This window comes from Phalacrocorax carbo, chromosome 3 (assembly GCF_963921805.1).
Source record: "Phalacrocorax carbo chromosome 3, bPhaCar2.1, whole genome shotgun sequence".
NCBI classification, from domain to species: Eukaryota; Metazoa; Chordata; class Aves; order Suliformes; family Phalacrocoracidae; genus Phalacrocorax; species Phalacrocorax carbo.
The window spans coordinates 74,485,927-74,504,903 of record NC_087515.1 but is presented as its reverse complement, the minus strand read 5'-3'; the positions used below and the strand labels follow the sequence as shown (position 1 = coordinate 74,504,903).

The 18,977-nt window shown below is 39.0% G+C and overlaps 1 protein-coding gene across 1 annotated transcript; it reads left to right on the top strand.

The window, feature by feature from the left end:
• The first annotated feature begins 9,074 nt into the window (after positions 1 to 9,074).
• LOC104045226 (nephrocan) lies at positions 9,075 to 17,646 on the top strand. Its single transcript, XM_009505172.2, has 3 exons — positions 9,075 to 9,263; positions 14,225 to 15,126; positions 17,092 to 17,646. The coding sequence occupies exons 1-3, from the start codon at positions 9,075 to 9,077 to the stop codon at positions 17,537 to 17,539; spliced, it is 1,539 nt and encodes a 512-aa protein (XP_009503467.2). The 3' UTR covers positions 17,540 to 17,646.
• Positions 17,647 to 18,977: the final 1,331 nt, after the last annotated feature.

The following is an 18,977-nucleotide window of genomic DNA, read 5'->3' as shown; positions in this document are numbered from 1 at the left end:
TCTAAGAACATCAAGTCCAACTGTCAACCCAACACCCCCAGGCCTACAAAACCATGCCCCAAAGTGCCACGTCTACGCGTTTTTTGAACACCTCCAGGGATGGTGACTCCACCACCTCTCTGAGCAGCCTGTTCCAGAGCCTGACCACTCTTTCAGTAAATATAATCATAGAATCATAGAATCATAGAATACTTTGGGTTGGAAGGGACCTTTAGAGGTCATCTAGTCCAACCCCTGCAGTGAGCAGGGACATTTTCAACTAGATCAGGTTGCTCAGAGCCCCGTCCAACCTGACCTTGAATGTTTCCGGGGATGAAGCCTCCACTACCTCTCTGGGAAACCTGTTCCAGCACTTCACCACCCTCATTGTAAAAAATGTTTTTCTTATATCCAGTCTAAATCTACCCTGCTTTAGTTTAAAACCATTGCCCCTTGTCCTGTCACGGAGGCCTTGCTAAAAAGATTATCCCCATCTTTCCTATAGTCCCCCTTTAAGTACTGAAAAGCTGTAATAAGGTCTCCCTGGAGCCTTCTCTTCTCCAGGCTGAACAACCCCAACTCTCGCAGCCTGTTTTCATAGGAGAGGGGCTCCAGCCCTTGGATCATTTTTGTGGCCCTCCTCTGGACCTGCTCCAACAGGTCCATGTCCTTCCTGTGCTGAGGGCTCCAGAGCTGGACGCAGCACTCCAGGTGGGGTCTCACCAGAGCGGAGCAGAGAGGCAGAATCACCTCCCTCAAGCTGCTGGTCACTCTTCTGATGCAGCCCAGGATACAGTTGGCCTTCTGGGCTGCAAGCACACATTGCCAGTTCATGTCCAGCTTTTCATTCACCAGTACCCCCAGGTCCTTCTCCACAGGGCTGCTCTCAGCCTCTTCATCCCCCAGCCTGTATTGATACTGGGGGTTACCCTGACCCAGGCGCAGGACCTTGCACTTGGCCTTGTTGAACCTCATGAGGTTCTCACAGGCCACCTTTCCAGCTTGTCCGGGTCTCTCTGGATGACATCCTGTCCTTCTGGTGTGTCAACTGCTCCGCTCCGTTTGGCGTCATCTGCAAACTTGTTGAAGGTGTACAAGATCTGTCTAAGTCATTGATGAAAATGTTAAACAGCACTGGTCCCAGTACAAACCACTGAGGGACACCAGTTGTCACCAGTCTCCAACTGGACATCAAGCCATTGTACACTACCCTCTGGATGAGACCATCCAACCCATCCCTTATCCACCAAACAGAAGCATTGATGAATGCAGTTATATTTGCATATTTTTTTATCTCATTCTGGTTCTGAAAATGAAATAAATTTCAGGGAATAAGCTATATCTACATGTGTGCTTTCTCCAAGGCACTCACCTTGGTTACAGCTCATCTCCTTTGAAATATTGTGATTGATTCTGTGTTGATTTCAGCGGAAGCTTTATTAGCAGGTCTTGTAGAGATCTCATGCAGCTTGTCTTTACTGCATCAAAGTAGCCATTCCACCTCAAAAGAGAAAAAGGATCATTTTAATCCAGATCAGGACCCTAATCCTGCCCACCACACAGCCCCACAAACTACTCTGCCAGCACAACAGGGGGGGAGCACAGGGGGCCGCCAGCCAGCCAAGGAGTGGATACCAAGAGAATGGACCCTGCATGCCCTGCCCCTGGGCTGTAGGGCATCCTGGGCTGAGTTGCTTTTCTTGCTCTGCTTTGCATAAATAATTGATTGGGACACAGAGAGACAGAAAGATACAACCTTACAGCTCAGTAGTTAAACCACTTGCCTGGAATATGAAGGGATACGTTTGTTGAAGAACAAAAGAACTGTATTTCCATCAATCTGTGCTTTCAGAAGAGCTGAATGAAAGCAAACTTCAGCACTAACAGTAGATATCACATTTCCTCTGGGATCCAGCCCCAAGAAGCTTACAGATTGTTATTACAAACCTGCTCATTTGCCCTTTACTGCTCAAATGGTCTGCACTGTAATGGAAGGTAGGTAGTAACAAACTGGGCATCTAACGGGGCTGCTCATCCATGGTGGAAACAAAAGCTACAAACACCTTTATATATGGCCTCAGAAAAAAGCCTGGCTCAGTAAATTGGTGTATTCAGAATAGTAGCTGAGCAAAGAATTTGAGCATCTAAAGTCACCCAAGTGCTTCTGAGTGAGCCCAGCTTAAGAGACCATTTGCTTGACCTTTGTTCTAATGTTCTTTCTCCACAGCTGTATCGACTGTCTTTTATACACAACAGCGTCTGACGGGGAATCAAAGTATTTGCTGTATCAAAAGCTAAACTATTATTGTTGTTTAAATTAGTTCAGCCATATAATAAAGTTAATTGGTTCAAGATTTTTGGGTTTTACGTTAGTTTTGGCTTTGAATCGGGTAGATATCACACTGTACCTATAGAATTACTTTACATTCTGCCTTTTTTTTAATGGAACAGTACTATTATTTAGCCAAATATTAGAATTTCTGCTAGTATATTTCAATCATGCATTTGAACAGTATCTGCTTATCTTGAGAAGGAAGTTTCCCATAGTCACTACATAACATATCTCTAGCAAACACTGCCTTTAAAAACTTACACTTAATGTAATTTATATATGACAGCCTTTTTTAAAAAAATCACAGGTTCTCAGTTTTTTAGTGTCCTTTACCTTTAGCTTAGGGGTTGGTCCAGCTCTGTCTTAAACTGTCCTTATCTACAGTGGTATCAGAGTTTTGTGGTCATTAATTTTAATTCTTTCATCACTTATCAGTGCTACCTTTGTTTTGCATGTCCTTATATTTCACCAGTCGAACAAGGTTTTGTCTCTGCTTATTCCACTGAAAGATTAGCTTCTCAAATACAGTTCTTTCAGAAGCCTACCTGCAGTGTAGCCTACCTACCTGCCTAACGCTTGCTGGGCTATGGATAAATGAGAAGGAATGCTATATATTATTAAGACAATTTGAGGCTGTGACACAAACTCTTAGGAAATGTAGTTATCATTAGGTACTATTCATATTCCTCACCAGGTTTAAAAAAGTGGTTGAAATTAAAAGCAGATAGTACTGATATAAGGGTAAAAGCTTGAATAATTTAATTATCTCAAAACTATACTTCTAGGTCCCCTAGAAAATTCTGATCAATTCCAGTTACCCTTGAAATTCCTGCCAAAAGCCCCCAGACAGCTTGAACTCTGTTCTGTAAGCAAGCTGTGCCGTAATTATGGAACTGAGCCTAAGAGAAGTTAGTAGTTTTGGCCTTTAATTAGATCAAATTGATTTAAAGTAAACTGTATATACTCTACCCTGGTAACTTCAACAAAATAACTGAAGAATATTTAAAGAACGGTGGTAGTTTGAGTCAACTGGTCTAGCAGTAAGAACCCTTTCTACACCCAAGATACATTTCTAACAATCAAAGGGTTGCAGCAAGTGATATGTCAAGAAGAATTTAAATTTGTTGAATACTTCTAATGTCAAAAGGACTTCACTGACAGTTTCCTGATCTGCTCATTTGACCTTATCTATCATGTGGCAGAGCTGGTGAAGCTAATCACTAGGTAATTTCTTCACGTATAATTTATGCACATAAATTTAATTATTCTAGACAAGACAGAGTGTAGAGAATGTGAGGAGCCTGTGTTACTCTGCTTTAAGTACATTTGAGTACAAACAGTACTTGATAAATTTAAACCTACATACTTTAACTGATTTCTGGAGTACCTGATAAATTACCTGAAAACTTACTTTGTGCTTAAAGAGTAAATGACCTTATGCGTGAGGAGGACACATTTTAATACAAAACAAAACAAAGTAATAACCAAATCAAAAGGTAAAAACACACGAAAACTTTGATCGACATCACTGCTGCTGTATATTTGCTATCTAATGTCCGTGCCAAGACTGGGAAAGTGTTGTGTGAGATATTCTACGAGCCTTTGGTTAGACCTAGCCTCTGCACAAAGAATTTACAATATAAACACATGTGTTTGCACATGAGGGTCAGTTCACCTGGAAACTCCTTTAATTGCAGCTGCCCAGCTGTGCGTGCCAGGCTGCAGCCTGTGCACATCAAGGTCGTCTTCTGTGTGGTTAGCGCTGAAGCATCTTGAGTGGTTTGATCGCGTGGGTGGTTGTACGGTCACAAGCAGGGACACCAAAGGGACAGTGGGGAGATGGCAAAGAATATCTTGGAATATCAAAGTATGGGAGAAAATTGAGATGAGAAAGCAAGATTTTCATGTTCTAAAAAAGGAGTTAGGCTAGATGATTAGAACGTGCCTTTCTAAAGCATGTTAGAGAGGAGATTATCCATCCATGCTGATACTGAAAGGGACATACAGTTTTAGTTGTCATTACAGAAAATTTTCTGCTAACAGAGCCCAGACCTGTTAGTTTTTTACATTTTAGGTGATTCCTGCCTTGCAGACCTAGAGAGTTGATAGTTGGCTGCCTTTTATGGTCCATGCAGTGAGTCCACGGGTGCAACAATTCACTCACTACTATTTTGAGGGAACATTCACTCCTTATTGGTTTCTTTTAACAGAAGACAACTTCCACATGTCATGTCTTTGGACCAGCTTTTCTTTTTTACGGTGCTTATTGTGGTCTTATTCCAATGCTTATTTTAATGTATACATTTATGCTTAACTCTTCTCATTTGGAATTTTTGTTTTATGTTTTAAAATGAATAAAACACACGCCAAAAATATTTAGCTTTTATAGTGTGGAAGAATGAAACCCTCTTTCTGTGCACACAGTGGGTATAATTGCAAAACCTGCTATTTCAGCATCCTCATCTTGTTGAAACTGTGCCTCAGAGTTTGAATGGTAGACAATTTTTACAGTTTAAGCTCCATTCTGGTTCCGTCAGTTGTGCAGTCACTAGCAGGCTGCTCTTAAAGGCAAAAGACACCCACAGGAAGTGGAAGGGCCAGGACTAGCTCGCGTCATACAGGGCTCTGACAAGCCCTTACAGGTCACAGTTATTAACTACTGACCTGAACCACTTTTGTGTGTGAGAAACACTAGGAACAGAATTGTAATGGTTCCAGTATCAATTGGATGATCCACCCCTGCCACTTTACTTTTAGGTGGTACTGCAAGAGTCGCGGTCTCACATAGGTTACAGATCTTACCTAAATGTTCATATACAGAAGACCCGTGTGTTCAAATTCCAGGTTAAGAATGGATTCAGCCATCATATCTGCCTTCTTTATTTCCCCTTCTTCATTCCTTTTGGGACTAACTCAGAACATCATTGCTAGAAAACTGTCACCATACCATACCATAATCCATGGTTTCATGGGCACTGCTCTTGGTGGTCCAGTTATTAATGAATAACAGTTCTCCATCAAGCGGAGACCATTAGCAACAATACTTTCAAGGCCAATTACAGCAGCATTAGTAGCATATGTGTATGAAATTATTTAAACTGACCTCCTCCGTGTGGGTGCTGCCTATTTGATGTTTGTGGGGTGCCTGCCCCAGATGCATCTCATCTTGGCTGGCATCCCTCAGCACTATCGTAAAACTGGCAATGACTAGAATTCCTCAATATGTGAATTCTTATTTTAAAAAGTTTCGTTCCTTTTCAGCAGGTTTCACTGTGCTAGTTCCTCTGGAATGCAAAAGTGCCACAGACAGGCGAGATGTGAGAAATTCCTAAGGGGTTATCACTTTCATCTCTTCTATGTAGCCAGGGTGGAGGAAGAAAAGGAAACCTAGCTTACTAATTGTGCAGAGGAAAAATCTGCTTTAAATCATACAGCAACTGTTTCCAGTGTATGAAGATGACCTTTCCTGGAGTCCACATACTATAAAAGTGGATAAAAAATATTTCAAAAAAATTCTTGGCTTATAGAGAAGATTGAGACATCATTTTCAGATAGGCCTCTGTTTTTGTGAAACTCTACTTGCAATTTTATTTTGTAGGAATAAAACACAAAATCACTTTTGATATATTTATAATCCTTATATTAATTAGATATCATTCATTGGCCTAGAATACACCTAGGTTGATATTCCTGATTCAGTGTAACCCTCTGAGGCTCTTTATTTAAGAAACATTTCTGTAAAGCAGTTCAGATTATTCAATAGATTAATAAGGGAGGCATAGTGTTTTTAAGAACAATTTTATGATTGTTTCCCTTAGCAGCCCGATCCACTCTGGAAAGAAGTGCTTGATCGGAGGTAACCTTTGCAGCAGACAAATGCCATTTGTTGTCCCTGAGAAAAACTGGTCCAAATCCCAGTTAAAAACCGTCAGCAAAAAATAATTATGAATTCACACATACTGAGTGGCAGGCACTTGATAGCATATGGCAGCTAAATATGCCAAGGATTCTTTAGAGCATACACCATCACTTCGCGGCTCCTAGTTGCCAAACTAGGATGCTTGTGACATCCCTCAGGGACCAAGCTCCTACCCATGCCCTCTGCAAGCCCTAAGTTGGTCTTTTCCTGCAGTTTGTCCTTTCCATAGACAAGGGACACCCTGGAAGTAAAAGCTCAGCCTCTCCATTATTTTGTGATAAGTCTGCACCTTCCCTTGCATGGTCTGTGCCATCATGTACATCACAAGGGATCCACCTTCAGTTCTATGGGCTGTCTTAACTCAGACGTTTCTAAATGCTCCATAACTAGAGTTTTGCAGATCCATTCTTCTAATTTTAATTTCATCTTACTTTTTGTGATTTTCTAAATGTAATCCTACGTTAAAAAATTATGTCTTGACACACATTATGTGTGCTTCTGTCAAACCTCTGACTTTTCTGAAGAAAGACCCAAACACCAGTACTGTAGGTGCTGAAATCTTGCATGAGACAAAGCTTGTACAAAAACATATTACTTTTATTAGACTAACTGATATATTTATTGTATATATTTGTCATATATCTGTTGCCATCAGGTCTCCTAGAATCAATTAAAAACCTACAGGTCACAGTTTTGTGCAAAAGCAAAGGTATCAGCTCTGGTGGATTTGTGTCAGAATTTGTACAGAACAGATTCTATAGGATCATCTTTCACAGTTATCACTTTAAAATATCTAGCTGCTGAATGCAGGCATATATCATAAATTAATGGATACATAATATAATTCTTGAATAAATCATTGTTGTTAATATCACATAAATGAACTAATAAAGCCATAAGGTCTCTCATTAGTTTGAAAAGACCAAGCATATAGATATTACTCAAAATTGCGAAGAGCCAAGAATATTGCACCTTAATGTGGTGTTACCTTGTAACCACAGCTGTGAATTCTAACATCAGCTGCATGACATATTGTTTACAAAACCAGGAAGGATGCAATATATGGTTCTTATTTGAAGGGTTTCTCAGGCTGACTCTGCAGTACTCTAGAGCTCTAAACTGGAAACTGTAGGGTTTGATCTGCATGTCTTTTGACCCTCCTTGATGAAAAAGCATTTGCTTTTTAATGACATTTTTGAGGAACACAAATCCCTACATAAGATCCTGCATGTTATTGTCTTAGTAACATCAGCATTTAGACTCAAGTCAGTGGAAAAACAGGATCAAAGACTTATTCCAGGGCATGCTAAAACATAGCACAAGTAGCTGTCAGTATGCAGGAAGGTTTTACACTTTTGTCTGGGTACTTTGTCTCTATTAGGAAAAATAAAAGCAAAAGCACAAACCAGGTACCAAACCTCAGGTCAAGATATGTTAAAAGTATTTTTTTAAAGCACCATTGCTAATCCTGCTCACCCACCCATTTTTGCTCAGTTGATCACTATGGTATAAGCCAGGCAGGATTTTTCTGCAGAGCTTGTTCAACATGCCAATTTGACAGGCTGTTTTGGGAAAAGGTTTCTTCTCTTGCTGCTTAGTTTAGCAGGTGCTGGGTTGCAGTTCTGTACTTATAGTGTAGGGGATTAAGGAGACAGAAGGGTCTCTGGGAGGGAATATGGCAGCTGTCCAGTGTAAGCCCAGCTGCACCCAAGAGGCATTCCCATCGAGGATAGTCCCCAGTTCAGTTATCCATTTGTCAGATCAACTTGACATCATCTTCTGCTTGGAAAAATAACTGGCCTAGTTCTGCATTCAAGGAATAAGATTAGCTATTACTGAAGATATGACAGAGAGGATGGAAGGAAGCAGGTAACAGTGCAAAGGAGATCAGTGTGATAAGATGCAAAGGTTTCCTAAGTGCGCTGCTTTGTACCTTGTAAATTGCTGAGTACAAATGAAAAAAACCAATGCATTAAAAGTTTGTGAAATAATCACATGCTGTAAGCCTTTCAAAACTTTACATCTCTAGCTGGCACATCTAGTAGGTACGTGAGAGAAACACTAATAAGTAGAGACAGAACTGTGAAGGGAACCTTTCTGTTCCCCAGCTGTCATGGGGTAAATAGGTCTTATTGATCATCTACCACTTGATTTATACTAAATGCTCTCAGGCATTTCACGTTTGTAATTTTCAAATGCAACAATAATTAAACTTTGATTTAGAGGTATTACACAAACACAGGTAACTTAGATTTTTGTCCAGTCTTTAAAAAAATGTGTCCCAACCAACAGCACTCAGCTGAACTACAGGTTTTCAGAAAGTGAATAGAATGTTTTAGCTTTAAAACTACAGCTGCCTGAGTTTTAGGGGTTTTTTGGGGTCTGAATAATGCAGAAGGAAGAGTGAAAAAGCTTCGGTATTGGCTGTAGTTGTGTTTTTACTGTTTCTAATACTGGGTCACAGAAGATACAAAGGTTTTACAGCCCTACTATAAAACAGCTCTTTATCTTTTCTCCACTAATTCTGTGGTGTCACATTTAACAAAACTAGGAAACTGGAGATAATATGGATGTTTGCAGATTAGATGTCAGGTAATAAATAACACTAATTTCGCATACCTACAAATGCAAAGGCACCTTATCACTGTTTAAGTTTCTCGCTCTTTGTAATGCCTGCCAACATTTTAACCCAGGCAAATTACGGTATTGTTTTTGCTGTTTTTTCAGTGGGATAAAATACACAGTCATAATATCCTTTTATCAGATTTCATGGTATAAAAGGACTTTAGTGCTTAATTCAAGCTGTATGTTGCCGAGACAATTTCAGAGCTCCTGTTTTGGAAGATGTATTTATCTTACCTTTTGGTTGTCTCCTTTTCTTTTCACAGTGGTCTAAGTACCACTTGCCCAAGAAGATGCAGCTGTGACCCTGCCCAGTCAGTGCAATGCTACAGAGCTATGGAGATCCCCAGAGAGATTCCTTTTACCACCAGGAGACTCTACATCAGTCACAGCAAAATTAAACAACTCCAGGTAGGAAAAAATCCAGTAAAAATACTTTCTGTAGTGCACTGTAACCGAAAGCTGTGCTTCCCAGATGGTGGTGGCTTGCAAGTGATGGGAGAATCTTATTCCATGTTCTAAAAACTGATGAAATGCTGTCAGATCTGGTTTTATTTTTACTTTACTTCTTAAGTATATGTAAATATATTCTTATAACGTTTTCATTATCCCGCAGTCTCTGAGCACCAGTTCATGCTGCCACAATGATATTTTGTATGCAAGTCAAAAACCAGTTATTTACGACGAGGACCCAAATGTCCACTTGTTTTTTATACGGTCAAATAACCATTGATTTCCAGAGTAAATTTTTAACTTCTTAAAAGCTTTTGCTACTTTTGATAAAATATAATACTTTTTCACAGTAAATGGAAAGGTTTTATGTAGCTAGGATCATTCCCTTAATGAATGAAACTGAAGTCCTTCTCCCCCTCTTGAGTTGCAAGCGTCAGGTACAACTGCTATTAGAAAGGGCTGAGGGAATAAGTTAGAGTCTAAGGCAGAATGTGAGATGTTTCTAAGAGCAATGCTAGGCCTATCCATTAACCCATATAAACAATAGCAACTTCTAACTGAAGCTGCCAGCTCTTTGTGGTATTAAAAAAGTTTATTCTGGGTTTCTTGAGGCATCAGTGGATCACATTATTTAAGGCATGATCAGTTTATGCCCATTTTTCACTGCACTCTCGAACAGTGCTTCTCTATTTCCAACCCTGAAGTATACTTATTTAATAAATTCAATTTCTATAGTCACAAGGGAAATACAACCCCCTGTATTACACATGCTTGCTGTTCATCAATTTACTACAAATAATAAGAAATATTTGATTCAGAAGAGACACATTTTCTCTTAAGTATCCTTGTCCTCTTACAAATAATATAACTTTAACATTTTTGATTTTTCTCTCAAGATTGAATGAAATAGACTAGAAGACAGCTTGGAGCAGCATCTGAGATACCTGTTGCCCACTGAGAAATAGTAATTTTACAATTTAACTATGAGAAAGAGATAACTTCTTTTTTAGCCACTAATAATATCTCTGGTTTTCTTGTCTTCACTCCCATACCTCCAGGAGTCGAAGTTCATTGGTGTGATTTAGCAATAGTGATGTGCTTTAGTTAAATGAAAGATCTGTCAAATGAGTCCTTTATTAAGAAATACATTTCCTGTGAAAAAAAGCCCCAATTATTGTCTTTCCAAGATAAGGAAGATGAGCCATTTTTCCTTTCTTAGGCTTGTTGCCCATACCTGTCAGCTACTCCTCAGATACTAGTGAAGTGGCCTTAGGTTCTGACTAGAGCAAAAGACGAGTGTTAGAAAGGATTTAAATGTTGGATACAAGTCAACAGAGTAGTAGAATAGATGTTTTATGACTGTTCAGAACAAATGGTGCATGAAACCATCCAAAGAGAGAGTCTTTTGCTTTATGTATTAATGCAGCTGAGCAACCAGTATGCCTTACTTCTGCTATTGACTTTGCACTGAAAGGAAGTCAGTCCTTTCATGCTATTGGCCTGTGGTTATGTAGATCCTTTCCTTAAGATTAGGCTGGGTCTGTGAATATATTTTTCACTTTCCTTTCTATGCAACAAATTATGCTTCTGAGGTCTTGATATCATAAATACATATGCTTAATTTTACACAGCTGAGCAATTCTATTGGCACATATCATAGTGCTTATAGAAACAGGTTTTGATTTCTGCTCATAAAGTACATGTCTGGAAGCGCTATGAGAACTCTATAGGGTTTTTTGAGGTTTATTTTTTAAATTCCTTCTTTTACCCAATCTTAGAGAAAATAATGTATTTTCAAAAAGAAGTTGAATGGAAGCCTAGACTTTCCACAGCTGACCTCCAAGACACTTTTATATGTAAGCATTCACATATACTATGTTTTGGGAATTAGCTGCCTCAGAAGAATGAACAAATACTGTTTCAAAATGAGCACCAATTTCTTTTGAACATTGCTTTGCACAGCTTATTATTAAAATTGTAAAGAAATTAAAAAGAAGATATGTTTGTCTGCTAAATACACAAAACAAAAAATGTTTTGAAGAAAACCAAGAAAAAACATACATCTTTTTTACCCAGATCAGCTTTGTAGTTGTTCTGACAGGGTTGATCATCATTGAAAACACTGGCTGGGATTTTTGCTTTTGGTATTTTTACAAACTGGGGTTTGTTATAAACAGACTTCAGAATAACAAAACTAGATTATTTTTAGCATCTTTTTTTGTCAGTAATTTCTGCCTCCTCCTTGCTTTGGAGACCAACTATAACCTGTTTACTCTCACTTTAAGATTTGGTTTATTTCTAACTATATTAATATGTGGGGTTTTATGTGCTAAAAGAAAATGGTTTATCTGGCCCCCACAATAGGGGACTGGTTTAAGAAACTACTTATAAAAAACCCTAGTTCACAAAAATTCTACAAGAAAAAAACAGTCATTATAAAATGACAAAATGGTTAAAAAGTTTCTATTAAAACCACCATATATTAGATCCATTTTCAGGAGATCTACTTTTTAAAATGTAAAACTATATTGGTATCACTTTACAGACAGTCCAGTTAGAGAATAAAACATCACTTTATAGCAAAAAGAGAGCTGATAGGCTTTCAAATATGTCTTGATTCATATTAGAAGGACTAGGTGGTTTGTAACAGCATGGATAAGTCTCAAAACAGCACAGTTGCAAAGCCCAGCAAAACATACCAAGTAGGTGGAAAACAGAATTTATAATGATCCGCATTAAGAAGCCTAGCATCATTGCAGAATGAATGTCTGTACCTTGACCTTCACGTAGCTCTCTGTCACTTAAGATGAAAATTAAGCCTCTTAGAGACATGCAGCAATCAACTGAGGAAAAGAAGGAAATATTGCTTTTGAACTTATAGGAGAAAACGTATTGAACTTATGAAGGTTCTCATGTGTTTTAATTTCCTTAAGACTGTTTTATCACTTACATATGACTATGCTTTTCTGCTCTTGAGCAATGCAGTGCATTCCTATGGGACTTCTCATGACAAAGCTTTGCAAGATTAGCCTCCTAATCAAAATCCCTAATCTCCTAATCAAAAGCGGACATGAAATTCTGTAATTGCTATATAGCAATATATGTATTTATATATTTAAAAACTGCATTTCTAGAAAAAATAGAAAATGGACAACTTCGATATTTGCTGTTGAGAATATAAGGTTGGATATTTTTATTTTTTTTAATGGAAGTACATTCCCCCATTAAACTTAAATGTAATTGATGGAGAAACCTGTATCAATAGAGGTTCCATATCTCTACTTTCTCACTAACTGCATCAAGTCTTGAAATGCTTGGAAAGAACTTTACAAGACAGAATAAATGTAATCAGAAGGTAGTGACAACTAAGGAGACCAAAGCAAAATGAAATCTGACTCCTCTTTCACAGCTCTGTGGGCTCTAATTTCACCAGAAGTTAAAATGCAGAGTTTGTAGCTATGGTAGAGAGATACAACCCCAAAACATGCAAGAGTTGGATAAATGAAGCTGGAAGGAATCATTTAACAGTCACCTTTATGAGCTGATTTCACATACACAAGTATGATAGCCAAATGTGTTCAATCAGGATCATGGGACAAAATTACTACCCAGTACCTGTGCTGCAAAAGGACAGGCGCTGCCTTCCGTGTAGGTTCCTGACTGGGATGAGGTGTTATGCTGTAGAACATGCTTTATAGCTTCTCTCAATCAGAGTAAAACGTGCTGGTAGCTACTAAGCCCTGGGGGAAACAGCACAAAGGCTATAGAGTTAATTTAACATCTCTTACTGATGCGGTACTCCTGAGACCTCTAGTGAGATGTTTGTTGGACATGGGAAGGGAAAATAGATTAGGACACTCCTTTCCACCTCTCACATGCAGAACACTTTGCTCATCTTGCTCTGAATTTTCTGTGATTCCCATATAAAGGAATTTTAAAAAATCAAGTACCTAGGTCAGTGGGCAGCATCTCTGACAATTTCAGAAAACTACTATGTGCTCGGAGACTCCCAGGTTCACCCTCATCACATGCTTCCTGATATCTCACCTTGGAGGAAACTGCCAGATTCACTTAAGTTTGCTTCTTAACTTGAGACACAAGATGGCAAGCTTTGTAAACAAGCAGGTTCCAATAGAGCAGAAAAATAATGAAACAATTAGTATGCCTCTGTATATTATAGTCACAGTCAACAGCTAAATTCCATTTGCCACTGCAAAGCATCTGTTTATTACCAACTAACAAAAACTAAGCTCCTGCAAAGGCAATCTGTTCCACAGAGGTGATTTTCAGACCAAGCTGATCTGATGCTTTTGGTTTGGTCATCTTAATATGTGAGGTTTTTACTTTAAAAAAAAGGAGAGATAGTGGGGGGAGAGAAGAAATGCAAGCGTCAGATTTCAGTTTCCTGCCAAAACTTTAGAGTAGGGAAAGGTGATGATATCCATGTGTCCTTCCTCTGGGGAATACATGCTGCAGTGACAATACTGCTGATACATGGGAACAGCTGTGTGATGAACTCAAAACCGCCCCAGCAAGCTCAGCTGAGCGCAGTGAACATTAACAGCCACCTACTCTCTGCAGAGAGTTCTACCACTGGTGATATTAGCTCTCCACTTTACATAGGCTACCCACCTGGCAGAAATAAAAGAAATATTCCTTATTCAAATATGTGTGTTTGCTCAAAAACAGACACAGTATGGCCTTAAACAATAAAATTATAGAAATGTAAGTAAATACCAGCAAATGGCAGGAACCTATAGTAACACCTTTATTGCTGCCATTTCTCTTAGCTTCTCATTCTAAATGTATAAATTTTTAATATATACTAGCGATTGTCCAAGCATCCAGAAGAAGTAACTAGTGAGGAGATCCATAAATAGATGGTGTACTATCACATGAATTATTTTTTTCTCTTTAAGATTACTGACTTCAGGAGGATGTCAGCCCTCGAAGAGCTGGTTCTGTCATGCAGTGGCACAGAATCAGTAGAAAACAACACTTTCAAAGCTCTGAGCACCTTGAAGTCCCTGGAACTCTATAAAAATCAGCTAACGCAGATACCCACCTTCCTCCCATCTGGCCTTGAAATTTTAAAACTTGCTGATAACTCCATCAACGCTCTGCATGCGTCTGATTTTGAAGGCTTGATGAAACTAAGGGTGCTTGATATTCGGAACAACCTGATCGCAACTCTGCCTCCGAGTGCATTTTCTTCCCTTTGCAATTTACAAAGTCTGATTCTGGATGGCAACAACATGGAATCTGTGTCTGCACCACTGAAGCTTCCTAGGCTGAAGTATCTGAGCATGGCTGATAATAAACTGAACTCGTTGCCAACCAACTTCTTTGCATCTTTCCACAACCTACAGTTTCTCAGTTTAAGTGGCAACTTTCTGACAAAAGTGCCTCTTGACCTACCTAAATCCCTGCTGTCACTAAAATTAGAGAAAAACCAACTCAAAACAATAAGACCTCGAGACATGAAACACCTAGAAAACCTGTCTGAGTTCTTCTTGTCAGAAAATCAGCTAACATCAATAGACGGTGCCCAGCTTCTTCCTAACTTAATAACACTGGAGCTCTCTAAGAACCAGCTCCATGCTATGCCACTCAGGCTGCCCAGCAGGTTGCAGAAGCTCGACTGTAGCAATAACCTGATTCAAAGGGTGACAGCGCAGGACTTCCAAGGACTACAAGACCTCAAGCACCTGTTTCTTGACAACAATGCCGTTAGCATGTTTGAGGCAGGAGCTCTTCAGCAGTGTGCTCAGCTTTCGAATCTGGCACTGGAACAGAATCTCCTCATTTCTATTCCGCTGAGGCAAGTGAATCTGAGGACAGCTGGTTCCCAGGTGTCATCTCTCCTTCCTTACGTTATGAGAATGAGGAACAAACTGGAAAAAAAATTGCATTCAGACCCAGTCATGGCAGAAGTCTATCCATACCATAAACACGCTGCCATAACTGGCACTAATTTCCACTCTTGTAAGCAGTCTCATCATAGAAGTAGAGCTGTTTTCATTACATCTGCGGCCCCCAGTGAATCTACTCACTTCACATCTCTCCCTGCCAGGGAGGCTACTTTGTTTAATTAGCACACGAATAAGAGGAACCTGCTAGCAGAATGTAACAGAATGATTACAAAGAAGTTATACTGCTGCTTAGCTTTAACTTCTCCCATAACACAAAATTAATAGAGCGTTCAATAAAAAGGAAAGACAGCAATTTTAAAGCTGATGTTTCTACCAACCCACACTGAGTTTATTATTGTTAAAATATCAAGATTTCAGGAGCTGAGTCTGGTCAAAAAGAATGTGCTTTTTCAGTGGATATTAGCATTCCCAACTTCATTAAATTCACACATTACAAAGTGTTTGGAATGCATATAAGCTCTCCGGCTTCAGGCTATAAGCAAAATTCCAGTGAAAGGAGCACAGATGAAACATCCCTTGGGCTCTGTGCTCATTAATGCCCTGCTTACAGGTTCTCTCGCATTCATCTGAGTGTTGGACCTGGCCATTATCAGAGACAGCATATTAAGCCAAATGGAGGCAGGTCTGATATAAAGTGGCAATTTTATTATTTCAGAAAGCTGTACAATAAGATGACATAAAAATAGCAAAGTAATTCCATTAACATCAACTTCTTTAACACAACTGCACTATTAAATTTTGGTTTTATGGCTTGTGGGCAGGTTTAACTAGCCCAAATAAATAATGCAGTAAAATTTCCATTCGTTTAGCATCAGGTCCTTTAGCATTTGAATCTATTTGGCAGCAGCTTTATAATCAGAAAGTGATTCAGTGATGTATAAATATTTGATTTCAGTCTAGCTTGACAGGAATGTTTAATGCTTTCTAGTTAATTTAGTATTGTCTAATCCATCTTATTTTACAACCTTTGTAGAATTAATAAGAGAATTAACAGGAGGGAGTTCTCTATTAGCCTTTAAACAGTACAGCTTTTAAGGGATATTGGGGACTTTCATTTTCAACTCAGCAATGAATATAGATTTCAAGCGGAAGCTGTAAACAGAAGAGGGGAAAAAATGACAAGATGTAACATTTATGTTCTTAAGTTAATTGCTGATCAGCAGGTACACATGGATATACAGAAACAAAAGTATTATTTCTGACAGTTATCTGAGAACTCAGTCACCAATGTCAAAGGCTAAAAAATACAATTAATGTGCCACAGTTAATGGATCTCAGCAATTCTTTGGCAGGAACGAGGAGAAAGGAAGATTCTTTTGGGTTTTTTTTCCTGAGAAGAAAATAATCCACTTGACTTGAGTGGTGAAACACTGGAACAAGTTGCCCAGAGAGGTGATAGGAGTTCAAGAAGTACTTGAAGGAACGGTATTGCCATGCTTCCCTAAACTTTTGGTCTTTAATGCTGCTGTAATTTGGTCATTGGCATACTTACGGCATTAAAGAGCACAAAATGCATTTTTAAGCTTGACATTCAGTTGAACATACAACTTTCTTCTTAGTACAGTAGGACTAAAATTGTTGTTTAGTTCAGTTGCAGAAACACAGTCAGTGCAGGTCAGAACTGCAATAATTCAGGAAAACAGTTCAAGTGTGCATAGACAGTATTCCTATAACTTAAAAAAAATTTACATTAAAATTTCAGGATCACATCTTTTTCGCACAAAATTGCATTTTGTTAGTGATAGTTTTATTTAATATGTCAGATGTGCCTGGGCAAATACGTGCCACCGAATACCACTTACAGAATCAATGTGATGAAGATAACATATTTATGTTGTTTTATTTTTATTCAGACTTCCAGACACTCTTGCTAGATTGGATCTAAAGGGAAATGACATAGAGGACATTGGAGAACAAGAGCTGAAGGACTTGAAACAGCTTCAGGTTCTAAATTTACGGAACAACAAGATATCTGCCTTGGATCGCAAAATCTTAGAGTATTTACCTCGTCTCCGTCACCTGTATTTAGATGGAAACCCTTGGAACTGCACCTGTGACCTTCTCCGAACCAGAAGAGCGCTGGTGGCCAAAGGGACGGATGTCAGGGGAGGACAGTGCGCGGCGCCAGCAGAAAGCCGAGGAGAAAGTTGGATGTCTTCCAAAAAGATTCTGCAGCAGTGTGAAGATAATCTGTCTTCCATGGAAAGGGGCAAAGAGGACAGAAAGAAAATGAAACCCAATGAGGCCTCTAGTGTTGGAGTAAACACAGATGATGATTACTATGATTATGAATTAGATTAGCCCCACAGTTAATCTACAGTGAACCTTAAAGTTGTCCAGAGCTGCCCTCTACTACCAGCATCCCTACTGACAACCAGCCTGCTGGTCTGCCATTAGCTTTTTCTCTTTAATTTGTACTATAAAACTTAATAGCTGGTGACAGAAGGCCTGTAGAAAGGATGCCATTGTAAAGTGAAAACTGTAAAAATAGTTTTTCTATGCCATTAGTACTGTGTAGTTTGAGGGAAGTAAGAATACAATTACGATCTCCTAGAAAAGCATCCTGTCACTCTGTATGGACCTTTTTATAGTAGACCGTTCTTTATAGTTGCATAAAAAAACCATGAATAAAATCCTGCAACGCCACAAGATATTATTACTATGAGTCTGGCATTCAACACATTTAAACTCACAGGTCTGCAGTTCGAGGTGGAGAATTACACTGATGCAGGCAATTTCTCAGGATTGTTCAGAGATTCTTGCTTTTGAGAAATGAATTTCAGTTTTCCTGAAATGTTTGCCCCCCCCCCTTTTTTTTTGTATTTTAGACTACTTTAAATTACATTAGACTAAATTAGCTGAGCTCCAGGCAAAACACAGAAGGCTCATCTTCATCGCTGCAAATGCAACAAACAGAAGAATCATGAGATTCATGGTTAATGATTTTTTATACTAGTTCCAAAGTTAATTAATAGTGAGGAATAAAAAAACTGAGGTAAATTTGTCCCAGTTCTATTGTTGTAAACAGGAGGAGGGAGATTCTCAGGAAATAGATCTCTACCTCTGGCAAACACTAGGGCAAGACCAAGTGAGACAAAGTTTTTGGAAGCTTTTGTTTTGGTAGCTGAATAGCTCATTGACCACTATATAGCTCAAGATGCTGTGTGTCTGCTTTTGGGTCAGGTGTACTTCACGTGGGAGTACACGACACAAGCGTTCACTAGCAAGAACCTTCCAGACTTTTGCATGCAAAGAAGGGACTTAATGGTGTATGCATCAACTCTGATGCGCATACAGATTTTATCAAGCAGTTCCCAAAGTGCTTGAATACTAAACAAAATTGGATTACTGAGACCACTAAACCCAGGGACTTACTAAGTGTAATCTAAGGGGTTTCCTGGCAGTTCATAAATCTCAGCTGATAACTGAGGAGGAATAACACCAGCAAATTACTTTTCAAAGCAAACAGTTATATTATTCTTTATCTTCTGCTGGCATTCAATAACAGAGCAATCACTCACACGCACAGAGGCTGTTTTGTCAGGTGTCAGAGTGCAGCTATTTGGGTTTGTCGCCTACGCAAATGCAATTGACGCTTGGGTTTCTTGGGCACCCAGCACATTAAGCTCTACAACTGGAACAGAAAGATGCAAGTTCATTTCTCTTTAAACTTTTTAACACATCATCAGTCACTCGAATTTTTGGTAGCTAAAGATTTAGGTATTTATGGAGCAGCTGA